The sequence below is a fragment of the Syngnathus leptorhynchus genome, chromosome 6, assembly GCF_054491065.1.
Source record: "Syngnathus leptorhynchus isolate UIUO chromosome 6, UIUO_Slep, whole genome shotgun sequence".
Lineage (NCBI taxonomy): Eukaryota > Metazoa > Chordata > Actinopteri > Syngnathiformes > Syngnathidae > Syngnathus > Syngnathus leptorhynchus.
In genome coordinates this window covers 16919585-16945573 of record NC_141200.1, presented here as the reverse complement: position 1 = coordinate 16945573, position 25989 = coordinate 16919585, and the positions used below count along the sequence as shown (strand labels likewise).

Below are 25989 nucleotides of genomic sequence, written 5' to 3'. Positions count from 1 at the left end.
TCAAAGTATAAAAAAAATAAGATTTAATCGAAACCTCACAGCCGTTACTCCTCAGGAGGGCCAAATGAGCTCAGTGGGATCAGGCCTCTCATTCAGAAATTTCAAATACATCAACCAAGACACTTTAGCACAGGGCCTCCAGCTTCTCTCCTCCTCCTCTGCAACCTTTCCATCAGTCAGCAAGGCAGTGGACCATTACAATAACTCTTTGGCCAAACCTCTAGGTATCCACGCCCCCATAAAAAACAAAACAGTCACTTTTTCACCCTCAGCCCCCTGGTACACCAGTGAGCTGCGGCTGATGAAGTCAACTGGACGCATCCTGGAGCGTCGTCTCAATGCCTCAGGTCTGACCGTGCACAAACAGGCCTATAAAGAACATCAGAAGGCCTACTCAAAAGCCCTTGGGATTGCACGTGCCCAGTTCTACTCCAACATCACAAACAATACCCCTGGAAACTCAAAACAGCTCTTTTCAACCATCAACCACTTTCTCAAACACCAACCCACCACTCCAACGGAATCCTTAGCACCCAGCTCCTCTCCTCTTCTGGCCCCTCCACTTCACCTCCACTCCCCTTCCTTCCACCCGGGTCAGTCCAGCCTCTCTGCTGTTTCTCCCCTATCTTGCAGTCGGAGGTAGAGGACATAATCAAAAAGATGAAACCCTCCACATGTGCCCTGGACCCTTTCCCCACAGCCCTCATTAAACAACAAAGCTCAGCCATTAGTCCCCTAATAACCAATGTCAGCAACCTCTCACTCCAGTCTGGCTCTGTACCCCCTGCATTGAAGACAGCCATTATTACCCCCCTGCTCAAAAAACCCTCGCTTGACCCAGACAACCTTGCCAACTACAGGCCAATATCAAACCTCCTGTTCCTCTCCAAGGTTCTGGAAAAAGTGGTAGCTGCCCAACTTCACGCCCATCTCACCCGCAATGACATCGCTGAGAAATTTCAATCCGGTTTTCGCTCTGGCCACAGCACCGAAACAGCCCTTGTTAGGGTCACCAACGACCTTCTCATGGCTGCCGATTCAGGCTCCTCGTCACTACTCATTCTGTTGGATCTGTCCGCTGCATTTGACACTGTCCACCACAATATCCTCCTTAACCAACTTCACTCCACTGGATTCTCTGGCACTGCTCTAACCTGGCTTCAGTCCTACCTCTCGAACCGAACCGAGTACGTTTCCCTGGGAGGGAAAAAATCTGACACACACACTGTCACTCCACCTACCCTCTTCATTTTCTACATGCTACCCCTCGGCAATGTAATCAGAAAGTTCGGCATCTCATATCATTGTTACGCGGACGACACCCAGCTATACCTCAAACTCAACCCCCCACCCTCTGCAACCCAGCCTCATCCATCTCCCTCATCCATCCTCTCACTGTGTCTGGAGGAGATAAAGGCGTGGATGAATCTCAGCTTCCTGCAAGTCAACAGCAACAAAACCCAAGCCATGTTATTTGGCACTCCCCATCAGATCCATACCTGCCCAATAACAAGCATCTCATTCGCCGGTCACACAATCCCCCTCTCAGCCACTGTCACCGACCTGGGTGTGATACTGGACCCTCAACTCAACCTAGAGTCACACGTAAAACACATTTGCAAAACCTCCTTCTTCCACCTCAGGAACATTTCCAAACTCCGCCCCACACTTACCCTGACAGATGCTGAGAAACTTGTCCACGCCTTTATCTCCTCCAGGCTAGACTACTGTAACGCACTCCTCATCGGGATCCGTAGCAAGAGCCTCCAGAGGCTCCAGTACATCCAAAACAGCGCTGCTAGGATCCTGATGAGGGTGCGGAAAAGCGACCACATCACACCCATCCTCCGTTCTCTGCACTGGCTCCCCATCAAATTTCAAATTAATTATAAGATCGCCCTCCTCAGTCACCAGTGCATCCTCGGACATGCTCCCCCATACCTCAAAGAACTCCTTGCCCCCAAATCTGCCACCCGAAGCCTCCGCTCATCCAATTCTCACCTTCTCCACGTTCCGAAAACCAAGCTGCGCACCATGGGCAACCGGGCCTTTTGCCATGCAGCCCCCACACTGTGGAACTGCCTCCCGGCACCCCAATCCACGGACTCTTTCAAAACCGGACTTAAAACGCACCTCTTTACTCTAGCATTTCCGTAATTCCTGTTCTCATATCCTGGTTGTCGTCCAGTTGTTTTATACTTGTCCTTGCTTTGTATTCTTGTTTTTACTTGCCATGTAGCACTTTGAGATTCCTCTGAATGTAAAGTGCGTGATAAATATAATTTATTATTATTATTTACTCAAGAATTTGAACAAAAGCCTCCCTGTCAAATAAAAGGCAACTGGCTCAATTTCAGGAAATTTCAGTAAATGGTTTCATTGTTTTTGTGTTATGATAAATCTCCATGCAAATGTTTTTGTTGCAAATTTGTTGCTTTTTTTTTTCTTTGCAATGAACTCTTCCAGTAATTAGGTTTGTGTTAAATTCAAGCATTTGTCTGTTGCACAGGGATTTTCTAATCTGCCTCTTATTGGGCAGTACAGTTTGAGGAAGCAGCCCTACAATAATCTAAAGAATAAATTCACTTGGTTGTCTGAAGCTGGACACAGGCTGCTCAACCTGCTCTTCATGTACAATCCACAGCGCAGGTACGCACACGCATGCGCACCCAAGCAAACATGCATGCAGGCACGCACGCAGGCACGCAAACACGCACGCACGCACGCACGCACGGACACACACACACACACACACACACACACACACACACACACACACACACACACACACACACACACACACACACACAGGTAGTTTTAGGACAGAGTTGAACCCAGAGTATTTGAACTACATACATGGATTAAAGTTCTCCGTCGCTACGACGGATTTCTGTCAATGACAAAAATGAGGAGGAGGGAATAATTTAAAAAAGGCTACATGTGTTTTTGTTGTTGTCTCATTGAGGCTATACAATTAAATCATCAGGTATTAAACAGATGCTACTCTCAAGCAAAAAAGATACATCTCTTCAGCTCAACAGTTCGACTGACAAAATGGTACTGCATTATATGTGTTCGCATAACTCTGTCAGCAGTGAATGATTGACATTTTAGACCGGACATGGGCAAACTAAGGCCCGTGGGCCACATCCGGCCCATGGGGCCGTTTAATCCCGCCCACCAAACCTGGATAAAATATATTATTAAACATTTTTTGGGTCATTTTCCCTGCAATGACTGCGTTTTCCCAGTAGAGGGAGAAACGCCCGCCTTCGCATTTACTCCCAGAAGCCGTGTCAGAATGCTTGGTGCACACACAAGTGCGTGTACTGACTCAGTACTACAAAACCGGCGCACTCTATTTCTATCAGTGCCGAATTTTGAATGTTGGCTGTGATGTTAGCATTCTCGTGATTCGCGTGCTGAGCTTTCAGATACAGTTTTACGCCAAAGCTACGCACAAACCTTCAGCTGGAATCCTTCCATCAAAATGAGTGGCCCAAGGAAAAGAAAGGTGGAGCGGCAAGTGTTTAAAAAAAATTGACAAAATATTTTTTCGCTGAAGTCCGATCAATGCCGGATTGTCTGATATGCAAAGAAACGGTTGCAGTATTCAAGGAGTACAATATTAGCTGTCACTTTGCTACGAAGCATTCAAGATTCAAGAGGTTTTTTATTCGCCGTGTTTGAGCATGCCAAACAAGGAATTTGACTTCAGTACATCACAGCCTCTGTTCAACATTTAGGTGACTAACAACACTCAGGACAAGTGAAAATGACAAATGACAAATATTCTCAACCATCCCCTGATCTTAAACTCCCAGGAGAGCAAGGAAAAACTCAAAACTCCAACTAGGGGAAATAAGAAACCTTGAGAAGGGACCAAAGATGGGAGGGTCCCTCTTCCAGGATGACCAGGCTGCAATGGATGCAGAGAGGACACATAGTACAAACAGTGTAGACAATTCACAAAAGGTGTGGAGAGCAGGATGTTATTGCACAGCAATGACTCTGAGACTCTAAGAGTGGTGCGGGTTTATCAGAGCAACAGCCTGGGGGAAGAAGCTGTCTCCGTGTCTGCTGGTTTTGGTGTACAGAGCTCTATAACACCGTTCGGAGGGGAGTAATTCAAACAGACTGCAACCTGGGTGAGAAGGGTCTGTCGAGATGTTACTTGCATGTTTCCTGGTCCTGGACAGGTACAAGTCTTGGATAGATGGGAGGTTGATTCCCATTATCTTTTCTGCAGTCCTGATTGTCTGTTGCAGTCTGTGCTTGTCTTGTTTGGAGGCCGATCAAACCAGACAGTGATGGAGGTGCAGAGGACAGACTGGATGATGGCAGTGTAGAAGGTCTTCAGCAACTCCCGCTGTTAGAGATGTTCCCACTCTAACTTATTTTGCAAGAACCACACGGGAGACAGTGTGCCCTTTAAGCACTTGCAAGTGGAGAATTTGTACATTACTGTAGGTACAGCAATGTTCAAACAAAGTCTGCCGTTAGTCTCTTACAAGAGCATATTTATTGAGAACAAGTAGGGTGGTGGAGCATTTTAGATGACTAAGCAAGAATGTTTCCACACCATTTTGGAACGTTTCAACAACTGAATGGTTAAACCTTTCAGAGTCAAGGAAAGGTAAAAGGTTGAAACAAAGTTAATAATTCTAGTCTACATTCCAACATAATCATACGATCAAGATAATTTGTAAACCCTAACACCCGCGGCAGGTTGAACTTCTTGAGCTGTCTCAGGAAGTACAGCCTCTGCTGGGCCTTCTTCCGGACAGAGTCTACGTGGCCGGTCCATTTCAGGTCCTAAGAGATTGTGGTTCCCAGGAACTTGAAGGTGTCTGTGGAGAGAATAGCATTACTGCGGATAGTGAGGGGTGAAAGTGGTGAAGGGTCTCGCCTGAAATCCACTGTCATCTCCACGGTCTTGAGCGGGTTTAGCTCAAGGTGGTTTTGGCTGCACCAGTGGACCAGCCGCTCCACCTCCTGTCTGTACGCAGTCTCATCACCCCATGCTAACTACACTAGCAGTCAACACATGAACGGGCAGCTACAGCGGAGAGGTTGACAGCTAATTTGAAAACTCAGCCAAACTTTTTTCACCCACAAACTGCGGATCAAAAGTCTAGTACAGGGGCAAGTGTTTGATCTGGGATGAGAATTTTCCGTTTTTTTTTCCGTCTAAAGTATCATTTTCCTGAATCGTGTAAATCCGTTGCGAAAAACGGGGGTAGCGGCAGGCCAGCTGGCCGGGCAACGTCAACCTCAGCGACTTGCGAGCATTCCCTTGCCTGCCGCAACGTCATCTTTATTTTTGGCAGCATTTAGGCGCTTCTTTCGTCACATCTTTTCATATAAATCTACTCTCATCTAATTCTAATATACCGTAATTTTCGGACTACAAGTCGCAGTTTTTGTCATAGTTTGGGTGGGGGGGCGACTTATACTCGATTTATATGTGATTTTTTTTTTAAATTTTCAAAATTCAAAAATCCGCGATTCAGTGAAACCGCGAAAAACGAACCGCGATGTAGCAAGGGATTATTGTCATTTGAACTGCAAGTGACGTCCCCCGTGCCGCACGGGGGTTGTTTACATAAAAGACAAAGGATTTGATCACGGGATGACGAAGGGCCCCACGTACTCCCGGCATCATTAACGGCTTTGTTTGTGACACTGAAGACAAAGAGTTTGAAGGATTTAATGATTTGGAGTGACACAGAAGGTTTGAAAAACTATTATGGCTTTTACTTCTGAACGGGAGCTCTCTTTCACTTTCGTGGATGAAAGTCGGAGGCCGGCGCTCGGCCAGGTGGCTGTCCGGGGACCGTGGATGGGGCTCGGACATGGCTTATATGCACGCCCGGTCCTATCCTTTGAAGCTCTCTTCCACCTCCGTGGCTGGAAGTTCAGTAGTTGTTGGCTCGTTGAACTCTTGTTTTCTTAAATAAAGAGCCGTTTACCAAACCCACGTCTTTTTTAGTACTTTGTTAACGCTACAACATAGTTATGTACTAGATCGCTGCAGCCCACACGCGCCGTTGTTGACATGAAGAACAAGGAATTTGATCGATGGATTTAATGATTTGGAGTGACACAGATGGTTTGCTAATGTTGTAATATGATAGTTATTTAAAATATACTTTATATACCGTTATATGGGTCTGTGGTATAATTAGAAATGCAATTTGCAACGGGTCCGACGTCAGCATATGCGGCACATACGCAGCATTGTTTACATAAAGCACGATCGATAGATTTAATGAATTGGAGCGACACATATGGTTTGATAATATTGTTACTATATGATACTAAAATATACTTTATATATTGTTTTATGGGTCTGTGGAATAATTAGAAATGCAAATCACGACGAATCCGAGGGAGAGCGTACGCTGCATTGTTTACCTAATAGATGATTGATGGATTTAATGATATGGAGTGACACAGATGGTTTGATAATGTTGTTGTAATATGATAGTTATTCAAAATATACTTTATATATCGTTATATGGATCTGTGGTATAATTAGAAATGCAAACAAATAAATAGTCCGACGTCAGCATATGCGGTGCATACGCGTACGCAGCATTGTTTACATAAAGCACATCGATGGATTTAATGAATTGGAGTGACACAGATGGTTTGATAAACGTGTTATTTATGTAATACTTACTTGAATAACTCTGAATGTTACGTCAGGCCTGTTCTCAGCTCCTCGTTTGTGTATATGTTACGTTAGCATACCGTATCGTTTAGCCTGTTGTTGCTGGTTCATGTTTGTTTTCGATGTTGGATTTTGACAAATACATTCGGCCCAAAAGTGCGACTTATACTCCGGAGCGACTTATATATGTTTTTTTTCACTTAGTTGTGCATTTTATGGCTGGTGCGACTTATATTCCAGAGCGACTTATAGTCTGAAAATTATGGTATATTATATATATATATATATATATATATATATATATATATATATATATATATATATACATATATATATATAATAAATAAAAAAAATAAAAATAAAAAAATAAATAAATATATATATATATATATATATATATATATATATATATATATATATATATATATATATATATATATATATATATATATGAGCTTGCTATAACGGGTGTGGTCAGGACACCTCTGGCAAGTGGAGCTTCCCTTTCGGGTCGTGCAGTAATTCAAGCATTCCTCCGGTTGATTCCTCCTGTCACTATTTGTAAACGCTCATCTTGAGTGACCTCGTATTTACTATGCTACACGGGTAATTTTTTTTTTGTGGGTGGAATCAAAGGGCCAACTCATATCACCCTGGTAAATTGAAAAGTTACTCAAAAAGTTACTGCAGTGGTAAAAGGGTTATTGTTTTTAGAAAGAGCAATGGCACCTTACCTGTTAAGTTGACGGCTGTCCAACTTCACCAAATTACTATTTATCGTTTTAATAGTTTTTAGTAGTCTATGATTTCAAAACTTGTTAGTCATCAATTTGGTGTGTAGCCTATACTGTATATAATATAAGGTGTTGACAGTCGTAATGGCCCTCCAAAAGAAACTATGACTATGACGTGGCCCGCGACGCAAATGAGTTTGACACCCCTGCGCTAGTACCGTATTGGCCCGAATATAAGACAACCCGGATTATAAAACGACCCCTTCTTTTTCAAGTCTCAAGTTTGAAAAAAAAAAACATGTCCAGACCCCAAATGTAGGACGACCTTTTTCTGTTTTATTTCAATGAAAAAAAAACTCATCTTATATTCGGGCCAATATGGTACTTGCTCATGTTCAATTGGTTTCTTCATGTATGATTACTGGTTCTGGACTTGTTCGATATGTAAAATGCCTTGCAATAAGCTCTTGTGAAATCGCACTAGATAATGTAAGGATTGATGTGAATATTTAGAAACACAACCCAACTAACACAAACCGCAGTACAAGGCAAACTTAACCACACATTCTGATCCAATCATTCCTGTCCGAATATTTAAGTCTAAAATTGTTTTTATTGCACATCTCAAGTTTAATATTACATTGCAATCCATGTGACAACAGCCACTATGTCTTCTGTGGCAGTAGTTCATGTTCATATACTACATGTACTACATGTCCTGTGTGGTGTTTTTCTAGAGCTATTGCCAAAGATTGTTTGGAGAGTTCCTACTTTAAGGAGAAACCGCTACGTGAGTCATCTCTCATATGTAACTATGGCTTTAAATCATTCCTGTCTTCTCCTAATCTTGTTTCTTTTCCTCTTCTGTGATGTGCAGCTTGTGAGCCTGACCTGATGCCGACCTTCCCTCACCATCGAAACAAACGTGCTGCTTATCAGCCAGAGAGCCACTCAAAACGCACCAAAGTGTAACCAAGATTAAGACCTGAAACAGGCAGCATGCAACTTTTATTCAACACGCAAATGGAGTGTTTTTCTTACATTGCCTAGAATAATAAACTCACTGAAGATTTTTGCATTCAATCAATCAAAATGCTTACTGCCAACTACGCACTGTACTGTACTGGTCTGTACTGTAGTTTATGCTACTCTGCTCTATGCTGTTGGCTTGGAGGAATAGTGAAAGAAATGAATGGAGATAAACAATAAAATAAACTAGAGCCGTGAGCAGCTATTAAAGGCCCTCGCAGCTCTTTGGGGCTTGTTGGCATACTAGTAAATAAAAAATAAATAAATAAATAATAAAATAAAAAAGCAAGGAATTCGATTTTTTTTAAATTGAAATCCATCAGATTAAAGCCTACTTTGATAAAATATGACCTCAATGAAAAGCCAAGAGCGAAGCAGAATATCGAAGGAAATAGAAATTGGATGACTTCCTATTGAGTCTAGAGACTTGTTGTATGACTTAGGCTGTTACATACCTGTATCTCACCAAGTTTTGGTACATCTTGGTCAAATGTTCAACAGGTACTGTTTCATTAAAAACATGTAGAGGGCGCAACTAATCTGTTTTTTTAAGGTGCAATAAACTTATAAAATAACAATCTACCCAGTGTGATGTGTGCACCAACTTTCATATGTTTTGCCGAATGTTAAGACCATCAAAAAAATCTTAGGCAAACTGTGTGTTGCCGCAGCAACAGTATTGGAAAAAATAAAACGCTTTGGTTGGGTTGTTTGTCATGACTTTAGATGAAGCATGAGAAACTGATAAAACCTCTAGGAATACTTCTTTAATACTATATGACCTCTGTAAAAGCCAAAAATGACAAAAGAAATTTTAAAACAGTGAACTTCCTGTTAGGTTTAGTAAATGGCTTCAAGAGATGTTTTTGTAGGTCTTTGGCTGTAACACACCACCAAATTTTCATTGTTCAAGGTGAAACGTACAAACGCAGCTGCTTTGTTAAAGGTTTCTCAAGGGTGCTACATTTTTTTAAAATTACGCACTAAACTAATGAATAATTAATGATTTTGCCAGTCCTAATATGTGAGTTAAATTTCATAAATGTCCACGTTTACACCCTCACACTTAGTGTTGTTTTTTTGGGAAACAGTTCATGAAAATTTGCCAACTTTGAAAATGAGCAAACTTTGTGTTTTAACCTCCTGAAGCTGTAAACCCTTTGAGCAAATAGGACGTACATTGATCCCTCGATAATTGATGCATTCCAGAACCTCCAGAACCACTGAACCACATGCAATAACAGAAAATCAATATAAACAGTATATTTATTTATGTATTCATTCACTGAATTAAGGCTTTATAAACCCTCTTCCATACTTTTATGCTACGTAAACCATTCCCACAACTTTACAGTAAATAAAAGAACAAATACCATATTTTCTGCACTATAAAGCGCACTGGATTATAAGCCAGCCGCACCTTCATTGAATGTTTTATTTTTGAACTATTTTCATGTATAGGGCGCACTGGATTAAAAAGTGCATTGACGCTACTGCATCCAACTGGGGTTGATTGGGTTTGCATTATGTATCCACTAGATGTAGCTGTGCGAAAGGGAACGTCAAACCAGTCAGTGAGGTATTCAGTCAAACTTTATATATGGGAAACTTTATATACAATACACACATTTCACAATAACAGGACGTTATTGTGCTTATTTACATATCTGTCCATGAATCCGTCGAATTCTTCCTTTTCTGTGTATTCCGAATTGAAGTTTTTTTGAACGGTTGAACGATATACAATACAAACATTGCACAATAATACAATGTTGTTCAAATATTAATATGCATATTTACATATCCCCATCCACGAATCCGTCGAATTTGTCCTCTATTTCGGAATTGAAATTTTTGTGAATAGTTGTATTATATATTTGTTATATACAACACAAACATTGCACAATAACACGTTCAAACATTAATGTGCATATTACCAAAGCTCTGTCCACAAATCCATCGAATTATTCCTCTTCTGTGTCCAAATTTAAGTTTTTCTTTGAACAGTTGAATGATATAAATATAAACATTGCACAACAACACGACATTGTTCAAATGTTAATGGACACGTGGCACCAGGACAGCCTGGGACGCAGTTTGATGATCGACGTTGCAGTGTTGTCATTGGATTTGCTGCTGTATGTTTTGGACATTCGGGCGAAGAGAGGGGCGGAGCTGTCAACCGATCACCACCTAGTGGTGTGTTGGCTCCAATGGTGGGGCAAGATGCTTGTCCGACCAGGGTGGCCCAAACTTATTGTGAGGGTTTGCTGGGAACATCTGGCAGAATTCCCAGTCAGAAAGAGCTTCAATTCCCACCTTCGGCAGAGCTTTTCTCACGTCCTGGAGGAGGCGAGGGACATTGAGTCTGAGTGAACAATGTTTCGTCCCTCATGTTGCCTTGTGCTAAAGAGGACATGCCCTTGAAATGACAACGACCCCATACACACTGGTAAACGAGCAAAATCTTTTACAACCAACAAAATTTTTTGGCGTGGCCTGCCGAATCCCTGAACCTAAATCCAATCAAAACTTGTAGGGTACCATGAAAAAAGCTGCTTGTTAAGCAAAACCAATAAATGTGAATGATTTGTGGAATGTTGTCAAATATTTTTGGAGTGGAATAACACCTGAAATGTGCCACAAGTTAGTTGACTTCATGCCTCATAGAGTAATTATTATAGCTGATATTCACAAATTCATAATGTGTACAGTACTTGCTCTTGATTTGGCAACATATAAAAAAAAGTGTCCACACCCCTGAAATGTCAATTTTTATTAATGCACCTTAGTGGTAATGTTAACATGACCAGTCGGAAAAGTGGGCCTATCGGGAACAATTAATGATGACCCTTCACAGTGTTACACCACCACATGAATATAATGATGCGCTCACAGCTTACATAATCTATCTCTTCCACATAAACTTGTGGGCACTTGAGCATATTTATTGAGAACAAGTAGGGTGGACATTTGACATGTTTGGTGGTCACCTCAGCAAATGGTTATCAGTGCAGAGGGTCCCAGTTGGTGGTCACCTCAGCAAATGGTTAACCAGCGCAGAGGGTCCCAGTTTGTTGTTTTACGAGGTCGTGGAAATAAAACCTAGTGGAGCATTCTAGATGACTAACTAAACAAGGATGTTTCCACACCATTTGGAAAGTTTCAACAACTGAATGGTTAAACTTTTCAGAGTCAAGAAAAGGTAAAAGGTTCAAACAAAGTTCATCATTCTAGTCTACATCCCAACATAATCATACGATCAAGATAGTTTATAAACCCTAACACTTGTGATATGTAAAATTTCACTCAAAAAAACAATGACATAATCTCAAAGAAATACCGTAGTTTCCGGACTATAAATCGCAGTTTTTTTCAGTTTGCTAGGGGGTGCGACTTATACTCAGGAGCAAGTTACATGTGAAATTATTAACACATTATTACTTGATCATTAACATCACTTACTTACTAGTACAGGGTCCGGTAAAATGATCTGATGCATTTTTAGGTTTAATAAAATGCAAATAAATTAAAGAAACCATTATTTTATATTGAAAAGTACATATGCCATTTTGTTTCGTTTCATTTCATTTTTGTTTTGTTTTTGAATAACATTATTTTGTCTTGTTTCAGTTGCTAACATGAATTGGACCGGTGAGCATTGCGCTTTCATTGTGGAAACGTTTATCGACGACGTTCCGTTTGCGTTTCAGACTTGGTAGACATGATCCCGTACCTGCTCAAAACACAATCTTGTTATGGGTTACTAACTTCAGAGCCAGTGGATCAGCATTCAAACGAAAATCAACTGGCCGACCTCGCACCGCCAGAACTCCAGAAAATGTGGCAGTGGTAAGACCAAAACAACATTCGAAAATAAAATGAAACAAAACAACATTACATGTACTCAATATGTTAAAAAAAAAAAAAAGTTTTTCTTTCTTCAATTTATTTGCATTTTATTGAACCTACAAATGTGTCAGATCATTTTGCCGGCCCCTGTATATTCACGTTATTTTCACACTAAACCGCATAAGGGCGCTCTAGGCCAGTGGAATAATCGGAACTGCAATTGACGATGAGTCTGACGTCAGCGCCGCATCTACTTCCGGAGTCAGCTGAGTTGTTTATACGTGACGCAGTGGACTAAGATTTCAATGGATTTAATGATTTAAAGTTACACGGATGGTTTGATAAACTTGTTATTCAAGCTGTTATTTTATATATAGTTTATATATAATTTATAGGCCTGTGGAATAATTGGAACCGCAACTGACGACGAGTCTAACATCAGCGCCGCATTTGCTTCCGGAGTCAGCGGAGTTGTTTATAAGTGACACAAAGGAAGAAGATTTTGATGGATTTAATGATTTGGAGTGACACAGATGGTTCGATAAACTTATTTTTGTTATAGTTATTTGAACAACTCTTAATATGTTACATCAGCCACGTTTTCAATTCCTTTTTTGTGTTTTATGTGACACTCGCCATTCAACCTGTTGCCTATTAATATATGTTCTTGGTGGTGTATTTTGTCAGATACATTTCCCCCAAAAAATGCGACTTATACTCAGGTGAGACATATATATGTTTTTTCCCTTTATTGTGCATTTTATTTCTGGCGCGACTTATACTCCGGTGCAACTTATACTCCAAAAAAAACGGTACCTGTATATCTTCAGTACAACAAAGTTAAATTACATCAAGCTAATGGCATTTTCTATTATTCTAATTTCTAGTTCCTGATCGTAAAACTGCCACAAAAGCGCGCAATTACAAAGTCCTTGAAAAAAGGCTTGGGACTTGCCTATCCATAGCACAATGTAATGTTTTTTAATGTTTGAACGGTCAATAACACATTTTGGGCATTTGAGCAGACCCTTTTCTTGAACAAATCCAAGAAAGGCAATAAACTAATTGCAGTCAGGTGAGGTAAGGCTATAGAGCAGGGTTTGGGAACCTTTTTGGCAGACAGAGCCATAAATGCCCATTAAAAAAAAAATTATTGCACCTGAGAGCCATACCAATAAAAAAAAGGATAGGTTGAATACAATGCATGTATTTTAATTAAGACCAACGATTTTTTGAGTGTACTAATGTATTCTTTTTAATAAAGTTTTTAACGTCGCCAAAAGAGCCATATCTGGCTCGCGAGCCATAGGTTCCCGACCCCTGCTATAGTACAGGTACATGGTACAATGATAAGAATATTAGGGCCAGTTTGATTCATTTAACGTTGGGGAAATCTGTCATTCAGCCCTCCATCCCAAAGTCCTCTGTGAACTTCTTGACCTTGAGCAGATCTTCAGTGTTGACTGTTGGACGAGTTGTGGAAAGAGACTGCAGCATGTCCGTCTGCAAGTGGAAACAAGAAAAACATAACTATCTTGTTGCACAATTTCAAGGTTCTCACTCTTATCTTGAAATTACTTTAAGGGAGCTGTCAAGGACTTTTACAGCAGTCCAGGAATGCTATAGCACAAGCCAACTTACTATCACTGGAATCAGGCCGCAGGGGGAGCATTTTTATTCGGGAAGCCCAGATGTTAAAATGTTGCAAAGTTACGTCACCGCGCCTTAAGTCTCGCGTGAGTTACCTCATCTTATCGCGATTGTTGGAGCTTGTGCGCAGCGGTAAGTTAAAGGTTGGTATTGAGTGAGTATACTACTGTCTATTGTTGTGCCGTTTGTTTTGTGTGTGCGCCGTTTGATTGATAGCTTTGGCGCGCTCCTTTTAAGTTTGCCTCGCATCGTACAAGTAGCCGTTATGCAGCGGCACGCCAACTAACGGTCGCCAGCAAATTTATTTTGTTGTCTCGATGACTTATGTTTGATGTGTTGCCGAGAGTATTTCATTTATGGTTATTTAGTATAGCGGAACCGTTACGCACAGTTAGTTATCTAATCTGTGCCATCTACTAGTGGTGTGTGACGTCAGAAGGTGAGCGTTGACTTACATGCTGAATTTCTGTCGCAGAACCACACACACACACACACACACACACACACACACACACACACACACACACACACACACACTGAATACAACATGAAGGCAGCGCATAGTGAACACTGCTAGTAAGATCCCTGAAGGACATTTACACCTCCCGTCCCACCCGCAAGGCGACCGCGATTGTGTGTGATGTGAGTCACCCCCGCTCACTCTTTGTTTGATCTTCTGCCCTCTGGGAAGAGGTATCGATGCCTGCGCTCCCGCACCACCAGACTTGCCAACAGCTTCATACTCCAAGCTGTCAGGATCCTGAATTTTCTCCCCCCTCCACCCTCGGCTGCACGCTATTCCCCAAATTCCCACTTCCCCAAAATTCCGCATTTTCAATTTAGAAATTCCACCAAATTCTACAAAATTCCGTTTTTTCCCTCTAAATTCCACTTTTTTCAACCGATTCAACCCATTCCAACTTTATTCACCTTATGCTTCCCATATTCACCCCCTTGACCCCCACTTCCACTATGTGGCGGCCATCTTGGATTGACCCTAAAGTGACCCCAATGAGCCCTGATTGGACCGGAAGTGACACCAGGGACCCCGGAAGTGACCCCCAATGAACCGGAAGTGACCCCAAATGAACCGGAAGTGACCCCAAATAGACCGGAAATGACCTCAGGCAAACCGGAAGTGACCCAAAATGAACCGGAAGTGACCCAAATAAACCGGAAGTGGCCTTAATTGAATTGGAAGTGACCCAAATAAACCCGAAGTGACCTCAGCTAAACCGGAAGTGGCCTACATTCAACCGGAATTGACCCAAATAAACCGGAAGTGACCTCAGCTAAACCAGAAGTGGCCTAAATTGAACCGGAAGTGGCCTAAATTGAACCGAAAGTGACCAAAATAAAGCGGAAGTGACCCAAATTTAACCGAAATATTTATATTTATTTTAAATTCCACCAAATTCTCCGAAATTCTGTTTTTCACCTATTTTCCATACTTTTCAACTGATTCAACCCATTCCAACTTTTAACTCTTCATCTTTTTCTTTCCTATTCCCCAAATTCCCATTTCGCATAAATTCCACATTTTCAAATTTGAAATTCCACCAAATTCTCCAAAATTCCGTTTTTCATCTCTAATTTCCACATTTTTCCACCGATTCAACCCATTCCGACTTTCAACTCTTCATCTTTTTCCTCCCTATTCCGCAAATTCCAATTTCCCATAGATTTCACATTTTCAAATTTGAAATTCCACCAAATTCTCCAAAATTCCGTTTTTCACCTCTAAATTCTACGTTTCTCGAGAAATTCAACTCATTCCAAAATCATTCCGCAGTACTATTTCGCCTTCACACGCAATTTCTCCAGAAATTGCATTTTTAGTTTAAAAATATGATTGCACTTTATATATTTAAATGTTCAGATATTAAGACGTGATAGAGAATGTTTGCATGATTTGAATGAGGCAAAATAATATGCTTTTTCTTTCGATTATATTGTTATAAATATTTATTTCAGATGTCCTGCAATTATTTTCTGTATAAAAATTTTATTTGGTGTTCAAAAAGTATTTTTCAAACTTGAGTCTTGAAAAAGAGGGGGTCGTCTTATAATCAGGGTCATCATATATTCGGGCCAATACGCTATTTTGAGGAAGCAGGCTACGAGCACGCTCAGTGGTCTGCCTGGCAGTGTTTTTTTTTTCTCTTGCATCAATTTCCATGGAAAAACAATCGATCGATATGTCGATCAATGCGTTTCACTCTTGTTCACATGCAGCTCTTCCTTTCTAGCCTGCAGCCAACTAGATCAAGACCAGCCTGTGAGCAGTGTAGCATCCCTCTCCATTTCATTAACATTGCATGTTATAGATCAAACCAGTAATCGAATCACTGAGTTTATAGAACTTCACTTCAATAATTGTCTAAATTGCCATATTTTTTACATTTTGTCAAGAACATTAGAATTTAACAGTTATTGCTGCATATTATGTAATCGGATAAAAATAATTATACATACAGTTCAATTGTACGACTTCAATTTATAATGCTTGGAGGACCTTAGTTTCGTAGAAATTTTTGTCATAATTATTAGGCACAAGCAGCGAACGTTTCAAGGACCCTATCATTTTTGTAGAAATTCTTAGTAATATTCTCCATAAAGACTCACATGTTTGAGAACTGAATGCGAACAAAAACGCACAACATTTTACAGAAACATTGGGCCTGGATGAAAACTTTATATTTTAAAGTTGCCATACACAAGTGAAAAAAAAGGTGAAAGAACAATTTTGGACTATTTCTTCACATTTACAGAAGTCATATTTTAACAAAACTTCTGTAAATGTGAAGAAATAGTCCAAAATTGTTCAAAATGAAAAATAAATAAATAATCCCCCCCCCAAAAAAGTCTGTTGCGTGAAAGAACAATTTTGGACTATTTCTTCACATTTACAGATGTCATATTTTAACAAGACTTCTGTAAATGTGAAGAAAGAGTTGTTCTTTCACGCAACAGACTTTTTTTTTTTTAATGAGAGGAGCCAGATTAGGTGGCTCGGGCATCTCATTAGGATGCCTCCTGGACGCCTCCCTGGGGAGGTGTTCCGGGCAGGTCCCACCGGTAGGAGACCCAGTGGACGACCCAGGACGTGCTAGAGAGACTATGTCTCTCAGCTGGCCTGGGAACGCCTTGGGATCCCCCGGGATGAGCTGGACGAAGTTGCTGGGGAAACGGAATTCTGGGTGTCCCTCCTAAAGCTGCTGCCCTCACGACCCGACCCCGGATAAGCGGAAGAAGATGGATATTTTAACAAACTTCTAGAGATTTTTTTTAGATGGTTTTCAAACTTTGGGTGTTTCATCTAAACATGTTTGGGATGAATAGTTATGAAAGCTTCATTTTATTGCTTGCTGTTGCTGTGGCAATTCGCTGTTTACAAAGAAAAATTATGGTGTTTTTGGAGGGTCTAAACCTAGGCTAACACACATCAGACCTGGAATGAAAAGCAGTTTAGTTAGGATCAAGTTTAAAAAAAATAAATAAATAAATAAATAAAAAACGCTCTAGAGTGCCCCAAAGCCTTTTTTTTTTTTTAAGAAGCATTTCCGGTTCTGTTTCACCTAAATCTTTAGCCCCTTAATCACAGAAAGGTCTCAAAGGGCTTCACATGGCCACAGTTGACAAATATTAACATCCTCTAATCTTAACCCCCAAGGGAGGGGGGCAAGGAAAAAACAAACAAACAAAAACATCAATCTGATGAAGCGCAGCAGGAAATCACCAATCATCATGGCAGCACTTGCCATGCAGTTGGGCCACCTCAGATCTTGTCCGGTGAAGAATCCAGACAGCATCTTTTAGTTCCTTTTAGCTTCCTCCCCAATAATAATAATAATAATAATAGTTTATTTGAGCTATAACGAGCGCTTCTTTGTATTTCTGTTTGAAGAAAAATCTCAAGTTGCACGCCATTTACGCTGAAGCTGTGTGAGATTTCAAAAGCACGGAGTAAGCCTCTAAGGGCAGGTTTTATGTCTTAAAAGCGCTACGGAATCGAGGGCGTTTAGAAGAGTTGCATGAAAACCATTTGAAATTATCAATGGACCAAATATAAGAAGGAAAGGAAGTGGTGGTTGAGAAACTAATATTATGGCTACTATAGCTGATAGGGTTCATGACGATGACAATAAGCAAAGACTTCAAATTTTACGAGGTAAAAGTTTGCCATAACAGCAGTATGCAATAACAACACTACATTTGAGGTTGCCATACCTCGGGATAGTACAGAATCTGAAGTATTACCGTTATGCATTGCTTCATTTACCCTATATTTCGGACTATAAATCGCTCCGGAGTATAAGTCGCACCAGCCATAAAATGCAAGATAAAGTGAAAAAAAAAACCAATTAAGTCACACCGGAGTATAAGTCGCACTTATGGGGCAAATGTATTTGTCAAAATGCAACACTAAGAACAGACATGAACCAGCAACAACAGGCTAAACGATACGGTATGCTAACGAGACATATACACAAACGAGGAGCTGAGAACGAGTAACATTCAGAGTTATTTAAGTAAGTATTACATGAATAACACGTTTATCAAACCACCTGTGTCACTCCAATTCATTAAATCCATCGATGTGCTTTATGGAAACAATGCCGCGTAAATAACACGTTTATCAAACCATCTTTGTCACCACTCCAATTCATTAAATCCAGCGATCGTCTTTTATGTAAACAATGCCGCGTATGCGCCGTGCCACTGACGTCGGTAAGTTGCATTTCTAATTATTCCACAGACCCATATAACGATATATAAAGTATATATCAAATAACTATCAAATAACAACAATATTATCAAACCATCGGTGTCACTCCTAATCATTAAATCCATCGATCAAATTCCTCGTCTTTTATGTCAACAACGCCGCGTGCGCACTGCACATATCTAGTATATTGTAGCGTTAAAGTACCAGGAAAGACGTGGGTTTGGTAAACGCCTCTTTATTTAACAAAACAAGAGTTCAACGAGCCAACAACTACTGAACTCTAACGATCAAAACATATACAAGTTGCGACATGAAATAAAATATATCATATACTATAACATAAATAAGTTTTTCAAACCTTGTGTCACTCCAAATCATTAAATTCTTCAAACGTGGGGCCCTTCGTTATCTTCGTCATCCCGTGATCTAATCTTTTGTCCTTTGTGTAAACAACCGTTGTGCGGCGCCGGTGACGTCACTTGCATTTCAAATGACAGCAATCCCTTGCTACATCGCGGTTCGTTTATCGCAGTTTCACTACATAGCGGATGTTTGAATTTTGAAGATTTATGAAAAAAAATCACATATAAGTCGCCCCCCCACCCAAACCCCAAAAGACGTGACTTATAGTCCGAAAATTACGGTAATTTCAAATCTCATTTCCGAACTTTGGGTCCCCCTCACAATCGGAAGCGTAAACCAGCCTTCTTCACTGGGATGTCTTGTGTATTAAACCCTGAAATGTGTACATAGCTCACCATGCAGACTATTGGCTCAAGTAGCTTATCACTAGGCACATCCACCCAGGTCATCTCAAGGGCATCAGGGTCACCAGGTGAACAAGGCGTCAATAGGTCGTCCACCATAACATGGTTGTTGCTGCGGGACGGGCCACGAACCTGCAGGGGTCATACACAAATATAATGTGAACAAAATTCCATTGTAAAGGACAACCCCACAGTGGTCACAGAAATGACTTGAATCAGACAAAACTAACATTAAAAACGAGAGGTGTGAGCAGCTATGAAGAAAATTGTACACTTGTGGAAAAGTTTAGGATTTTTAGCAAGGGTGTCAGGTATGTGCCTGAGGTTTACAAAAATCCATGGATACAAGTTCAAGCTGGTATGCATAAAGTCCAGAATGGCCCCCAAGGAAAAGGTTATATCTCAGCTTCATATAGTCTTAAATTGCTGTATAATGTAATTTTTCTACTTTGTTTGACACAGCGACCCAAATTGGTATGCAGTGATCCCCATTTTATTGCGGCAGATGCGTTCCAGAACCACCTGCGCTAAACGAAGCTCCGTGAAATAAAGTATGCACAGTATATGTATTTATTTACCGTAATTTTTGGAGTATAAGTCGCTGCGGAGTATAAGTCACACCAGCCATAAAATGCACAATAAAGTGAAAAAAACATATACAAGTCCCACCGGAGTATAAGTCGCACTTTTGGGGCATATTTATTTGTCAAAATCCATCACCAAGAACAGACATGAACCAGCAACAACAGGCTAAACGATACGGTATGCTAACGTGACATATACACAAACGAGGATCTGAGAACGGGCCTGACGTAACATTCAGTTATTCTGATAACTATTACATAAATAACACGTTTATACAACCATCTGTGTCACTCCAATTCATAAAATCCATCAATCGTCCTTTATGTAAACAATATCGCGTATCCCGCCCCATGTGCGCCGCGCCGCTGACGTCGGACTCGTTATAAGTTGGATTTCTAAATATTCCACAGACCCATATAACGATAAATAAAGTATATTTCAAATAACAACATTATCAAACCATCTGTGTCACTCCTAATCATTAAATCCAGCGATCAAATTCCTTGTCCTTTATGTCAACGCTGCGCGCGCGCCGCACAGTAGTATGTAACTATATTGTAGCGTTAACAAAGTACCAGGAAAGACGTGGGTTTGGTAAACGGCTCTTTATTTAATAAAACAAGAGTTCAACGAGCCAAAAACTACTGAACTGTAACAATAAAAACATAGACAAGTTGCTACACAAAATAAAATGTATAAAATAACTAGAACATAAATACGTTTTTCAAACCTTGTGTCAGTCCAAATCATTAGATCCTTCAAACGTGGGGCCCTTCGTCATCTTCGTCATCCCGTGATCGAATCCTTTGTCCTTTATGTAAATAACCGCCGCGCTGCTGACGTCACTTGCAGTTTAAATGACAGTAATCCCTTGCTACATCGCGGTTCGTTGATCGCAGTTTCACTACATCGTGGATTTTTGAATTTTGAAAATTTGTGAAAAAAAATCACATATAAGTCCCCACCCAAACTATGAAAAAAACCACGACTTATAGTCCGATAATTGCGATATGTATTTATACACTCTTGTATTGGATGATATAGCACGTTATGTTTCTTGTTGGCCGCTAGGGGTCATGGGTGTATTGCAGGTTTATTTTTGGTATGTTTTACATGTCAAGCGATGCAAACTGCCCACCTTTAGATTAACACACTACACTAAAATCATGCCGAGCGAAACAAGTGAGTCGCACATGGGAATGGCAAATGTGAAAAAACACTGAAAAGTAGCCAGGGGTCTGGGGGGACGATGATATATATATGTGTGTGTGTGTGTGTGTGTGTGTGTGTGTGTGTGTGTGTGTGTGTGTGTGTGTGTGTGTGTGTGTGTGTGTGTGTGTGTGTGTGTGTGTATATATATATGGTGCATCAATGTTGTTGGAATAATCTCGGGGGAGCCTTGGCCTGCCAGACCTGGAGGCCTTATCTTTTATGAGTTTACGACTCTCTTTTGAACTAAGTACTTTCTATTCAATTCAAGGAATGTCTTTTGATCCCCGTCAGCCTTATGTATCCTTCCTGTTCTTATGTTACTTTTGTGTTTGTTTTTGTAAGAGGTCTTCACTAACAATGAGCAGAGCTTCTTTGCATAGGCGAGATGTTGTTTGTTTAGTTTAAAGGGACTTCATTCCTTTTAGTTAACTGTAGCTTTGATTCATAGATTGTAGTTGATCAAAACTGTTTTTGTTAAATGTTATATACAGTTTGAAGTAGTCACATATGAGTTATCTCATATTTCCTCAATGTTTGTTTAAGGAACTGTAAATCAGTTACCGCACATTTACTTAATATGTGTTGAAATGTTTAGGTAGGACTAGTTACTCATTATCATTATGTGTTGTGTAGGTTTATCAAGAAGATAAACTTAGCAAAGGTTTAGTTGCATTGTTCCACAGGAAAGCGACATTCAACGTTCTTCAAGTTATCTGATCACAGTCGAGGAGGAGTCGGCCAACCGTGGAGAAGACAGCTGGTTAAGGGAAGAGAACATACTCTGCAAGTCCGGTGCGGGGGTCATGGGCCAACAATTAAGTGCTAAATCACACCACACTACATTCCTTAGCTAATCAGCGTTGCTACAGCCACTATCTCCCCTCCCTTTAGTGAAGCAACGCCTCTGTAACCAGGGCAACCAAAACATTAAAAAGAGTACGCGGAGTTGGGACTCAGAATAGATGGATATTGTAACTGAGCTTCCTTTATCGTTCTCCTCGCGAGTAAATCTATCCTGGTTGTCTTCTCCTCTTTGTTCCAGCAGGTGATTTCATGTCTGATCATATTTAGACCTGACAAATGTCCTTGAGCATCCTGCATTGTTTGAAAATGAGAATGGTCGCAAGTTTCAATTCCTGCTATTTGTACAAATCATTTTCAAAACGCTTTTTTTTTTTTTTTTTTTTTTTAATACAACAAACTAGAGAAACTCCCCTGCATTTTCAGTGGGAACAGTGTTTTACATACAGTCAAACCTCGGTTTTCGAACGTCCCAGTTCTCGAACAAATCGGAGTTCCAACAAAAAATTCGAGATTTTTTTGCTTCTGATGGCGAACAGAAATTCGGAGGTCAAACCTCGCGAGATGAGCCGAGAGGACCTGAGAAAACCCGACCGCACGGCCTGGATGCCGACTGACTCCGTTTGTTGTTATTGTATTTTTGTTACTTTGAGGATTGTATTAACCCCTAATCATGCCTCCATAGAAAGCAAGTGTGAGCAGTAAAGCCATCCTAAAACACAAAGATGCTCCTAAAGCAATGCGACAGTGAACGCCCGGCGTGCTGCGGTTGCGCGATCGTACCAAATTAAGCTCCCTGTACACTGAGGTCCACTTAAATTTTGGAAAGTACATCAGGACTTTAAAAATATTTTCTAAATTTCAGCAACGGCTTTGTCACAATAATGCGACCAGCGCGGTGAAGTTGCGCGGTCGGAGGCACGCTACGGTTGCGCGTTCGGCGGTGCGCTGCAGTTGCGTGATCGGACAAAAATGCGCAAATGAAAAAATGCTTAAAAAAGGCGGGTTTTTTTAAGTCTTGGAAAGGATTAAATTTTTTTTCCATTATTTGTAATGGGGAAAATTTGATTCAGAATTCGAACAAATCACTTCTCGAACCGCCTTCTGGAACGGAAACCAGAAGCTGTGGTCATTGTGGTTGAAAACTGAGGCTTGACTGTATGTATGTATAATAAATATACAGTGCCTTGCGAAAGTATTCGGCCCCCTTGAACTTTTCAACATTTTGCGACATTTCAGGCTTCAAACAAAGATATAAAAGTTTAATTTTTTGTCAAGAATCAACAAGTGGGACACAATCGTAAAGTGGAACAAAATTTATTGGATAATTTAAACTTTTTTAACAAATGAAAAACTGAAAAGTGGGGGTGCAATATTATTCGGCCCCCTTGTGCTAATACTTTGTAGTGCCACCTTTTGCTGCAATTACAGCTGCAAGTCGCTTGGGTTATGTCTCTATCAGTTTTGCACATCGAGAGACTGGAATTTTTGCCCGTTCTTCCTTGCAAAACAGCTCGAGCTCAGTGAGGTTGGATGAAGAGCGTTTGTGAACAGCAGTTTCAGCTCTTTCCATAGATTCTCGATTGGATTCAGGTCTGGACTTTGACTTGGCCATTCTAACACCTGGATACGTCTATTTGTGAACCATTCCATTGTAGATTTGGCTTTATGTTTTGGATCATTGTCCTGTTGGAAGATAAATCTCCGTCCCAGTCTCAGGTCTTTTGGAGACTCCAACAGGTTTTCTTCCAGAATGGTCCTGTGTTTAGCTCCATCCATCTTCCCATCAATTTTAGCCATCTTCCCTGTCCCTGCTGAAGAAAACCAGGCCCAAACCATGATGGTGCCACCACCATGTTTGACAGTGGGGATGGTGTGTTCAGGGTTATGAGCTGTGTTGCTTTTACGCCAAACATATCGTTTTGCATTGTGGCCAAAAAGTTCGATTTTGGATTCTTCTAACCAGAGGACCTTCTTCCACATGTGTCTCCCAGGTGGCTTGTGGCAAACTTTAAACGAGACTTTTTATGGATATCTTTGAGAAATGGCTTTCTTCTTGCCACTATTCCATAAAGGCCAGATTTGTGCAGTGCACGACTGATTGTTGTCCTATGGACAGACTCTCCCACCTCAGCTGGAGTTATCCAGAGTAACCATGGGCCTTTTGGCTGCATCTCTGATCAGTCTTCTCCTTGTTTGAAAGGGACGGCCGGGTCTTGGTAGATTTGCAGTGGTCTGATACTCCTTCCATTTCAATATAATTGCTTGCACAGTGCTCCTTGAGATGTTTAAAGCTTGGGAAATCTTTTTGTATCCAAATCTGGCTTTAAACCTTCACAACAGTATCTTGGACCTGGCTGGTGTGTTCTTTTGTCTTCATGGTTCTCTCTGCGCTTTAAACAGAACCCTGAGACTATCAAAGAGCCGGTGCATTTATACGGAGACTTGATTGCACACAGGAGCATTCTATTTATCATCAGTCATTTAAGACAACATTGGATCATTCAAAGATCCTCACTGAACTTCTGGAGTGAGTTTGCTGCACTGAAAGGGGCCGAATAATATTGCATGCCGCACTTTTCAGTTTTTTATTTGTTAAAAAAAGTTTAAATTATCCAATAAATTTCGTTTCACTTCACGATTGTGTCCCACTTGTTGATTCTTGACAAAAAATAAAAAATTTATATCTTTATGTTTGATGCCTGAAATGTCGCAAAATCTTGAAAGGTTCAAGGGGGCCGAATACTTTCGCAAGGCACTGTATATACACATACACCGTATTTTTACGTTCAAAAGACGCACTGTAATAAAAGACGCAGTCTCAGTTGTGTGCCATGACTGTGTTTAACACACACATAGGGCGCAACGGTTCATATGGCGCGGGTTTTATAAATACAATCCACGCCCACACTTATCCCTTTAATGTTCTCATGGCGCTCTCAACTACGTCCGCTTTACAACACACACACACACACACACACACACACACACACACACACACACACACACACACACACACACACACGAGGCGCACTGAAAATCCGCACCCACACTTTCCCCTTTGTAGTTTTCATGGCAACAACAAAATGTACAAGCATACAAGTGTGCGTATTTAAAAATGAAGTGGGAGCAAAACTAAGTTTGGTATTCACATTTTTATCACTGGTAATAGTCATAAATTAAACCCATCGAAGTCTACATCCTCTGTTTCCGAATTGAACAGCAGCGCTAAATCTCCAACAGACATGCCAGTTCATGCCAGGCTTTTACGAAAGGTCGAACAACAGTGCCACCCAACATGTTAGCCCAAGCATCCACGATCCATTCGCAAATAGTGGCGTTAACTCGCCCGGCGCTGCCTTCCACTCTTGGTGAAACTATGCTCCCCATCGGTCATCCATCGCTCCCACGTCGCTCGCAGCTTTACTTTGAATGGCCGGTTCACACCGATGTCCAGTGGTTGGAGTTCCTTTGTTGTGCCTCCCGGAATGACAGCAAGCTCGGCGTTCATTTGCTTCACTTGTTTTGTCAAAAGTGAGCGGCACCTCGTCCATGTTTCTCGGCGATGCGTTTGCTGCAGTAGGAGCGGAAGATGGCCAGCTTTTCCTTATAATCCGCTGGAAGTTGCTGTGCCAACGTAGTCCTGGTCCGGATGGAAAAATGGCACCGTTTCATGAAACCAAAGCACCAAGACGGACCTCCTTGAAAATGTTAAATTTTCATTTCTTCTGCTAGCGTTGCTGCTTTTAGTCGAATGGTGGCGGTCGAAACGCTTTTCCCACTCGTTCTTTGCTTGATGATCCACTGTTCGAGTCTTTCCCCCAACTCGGGCAACCTCGCCTTACATCTGCGGAAACTCAGCTGCGTCTTCTTGACCTGTCGGAGCTCGTTTTCCAGCTTCCTCCACTTGCAAACCATCGATTCGTTGATTTCAAATTCTCTCTCGGCTGCTCG

General features: G+C 41.0%; 2 protein-coding genes across 4 annotated transcripts in view; one reads left to right on the top strand and one right to left on the bottom strand.

Moving 5' to 3' along the window:
* The window catches only part of cdk10 (cyclin dependent kinase 10), a 68231-nt gene extending 59507 nt beyond the window's left edge, over nt 1-8724 (top strand). For all 3 annotated transcript variants that reach the window (XM_085913538.1, XM_085913539.1, XM_085913537.1), the window contains 3 exons: nt 2510-2649; nt 8148-8200; nt 8288-8724. In XM_085913538.1, the coding sequence (XP_085769664.1) occupies nt 2510-2649; nt 8148-8200; nt 8288-8382 (288 nt within the window). In that variant the 3' untranslated portion in view covers nt 8383-8724. The remainder of the gene's footprint in view (nt 1-2509; nt 2650-8147; nt 8201-8287) is intronic.
* A 1297-nt stretch (nt 8725-10021) lies between these two features.
* vps4a (vacuolar protein sorting 4 homolog A) overlaps nt 10022-25989 on the bottom strand; it is an 87855-nt gene continuing 71887 nt past the window's right edge. The window contains exons 10-11 of the mRNA XM_085913535.1: nt 19429-19569; nt 10022-13794 (exon numbers count right to left, since the gene is read on the bottom strand). Of these exons, the coding sequence (XP_085769661.1) occupies nt 13693-13794; nt 19429-19569 (243 nt within the window). The 3' untranslated portion in view covers nt 10022-13692. The remainder of the gene's footprint in view (nt 13795-19428; nt 19570-25989) is intronic.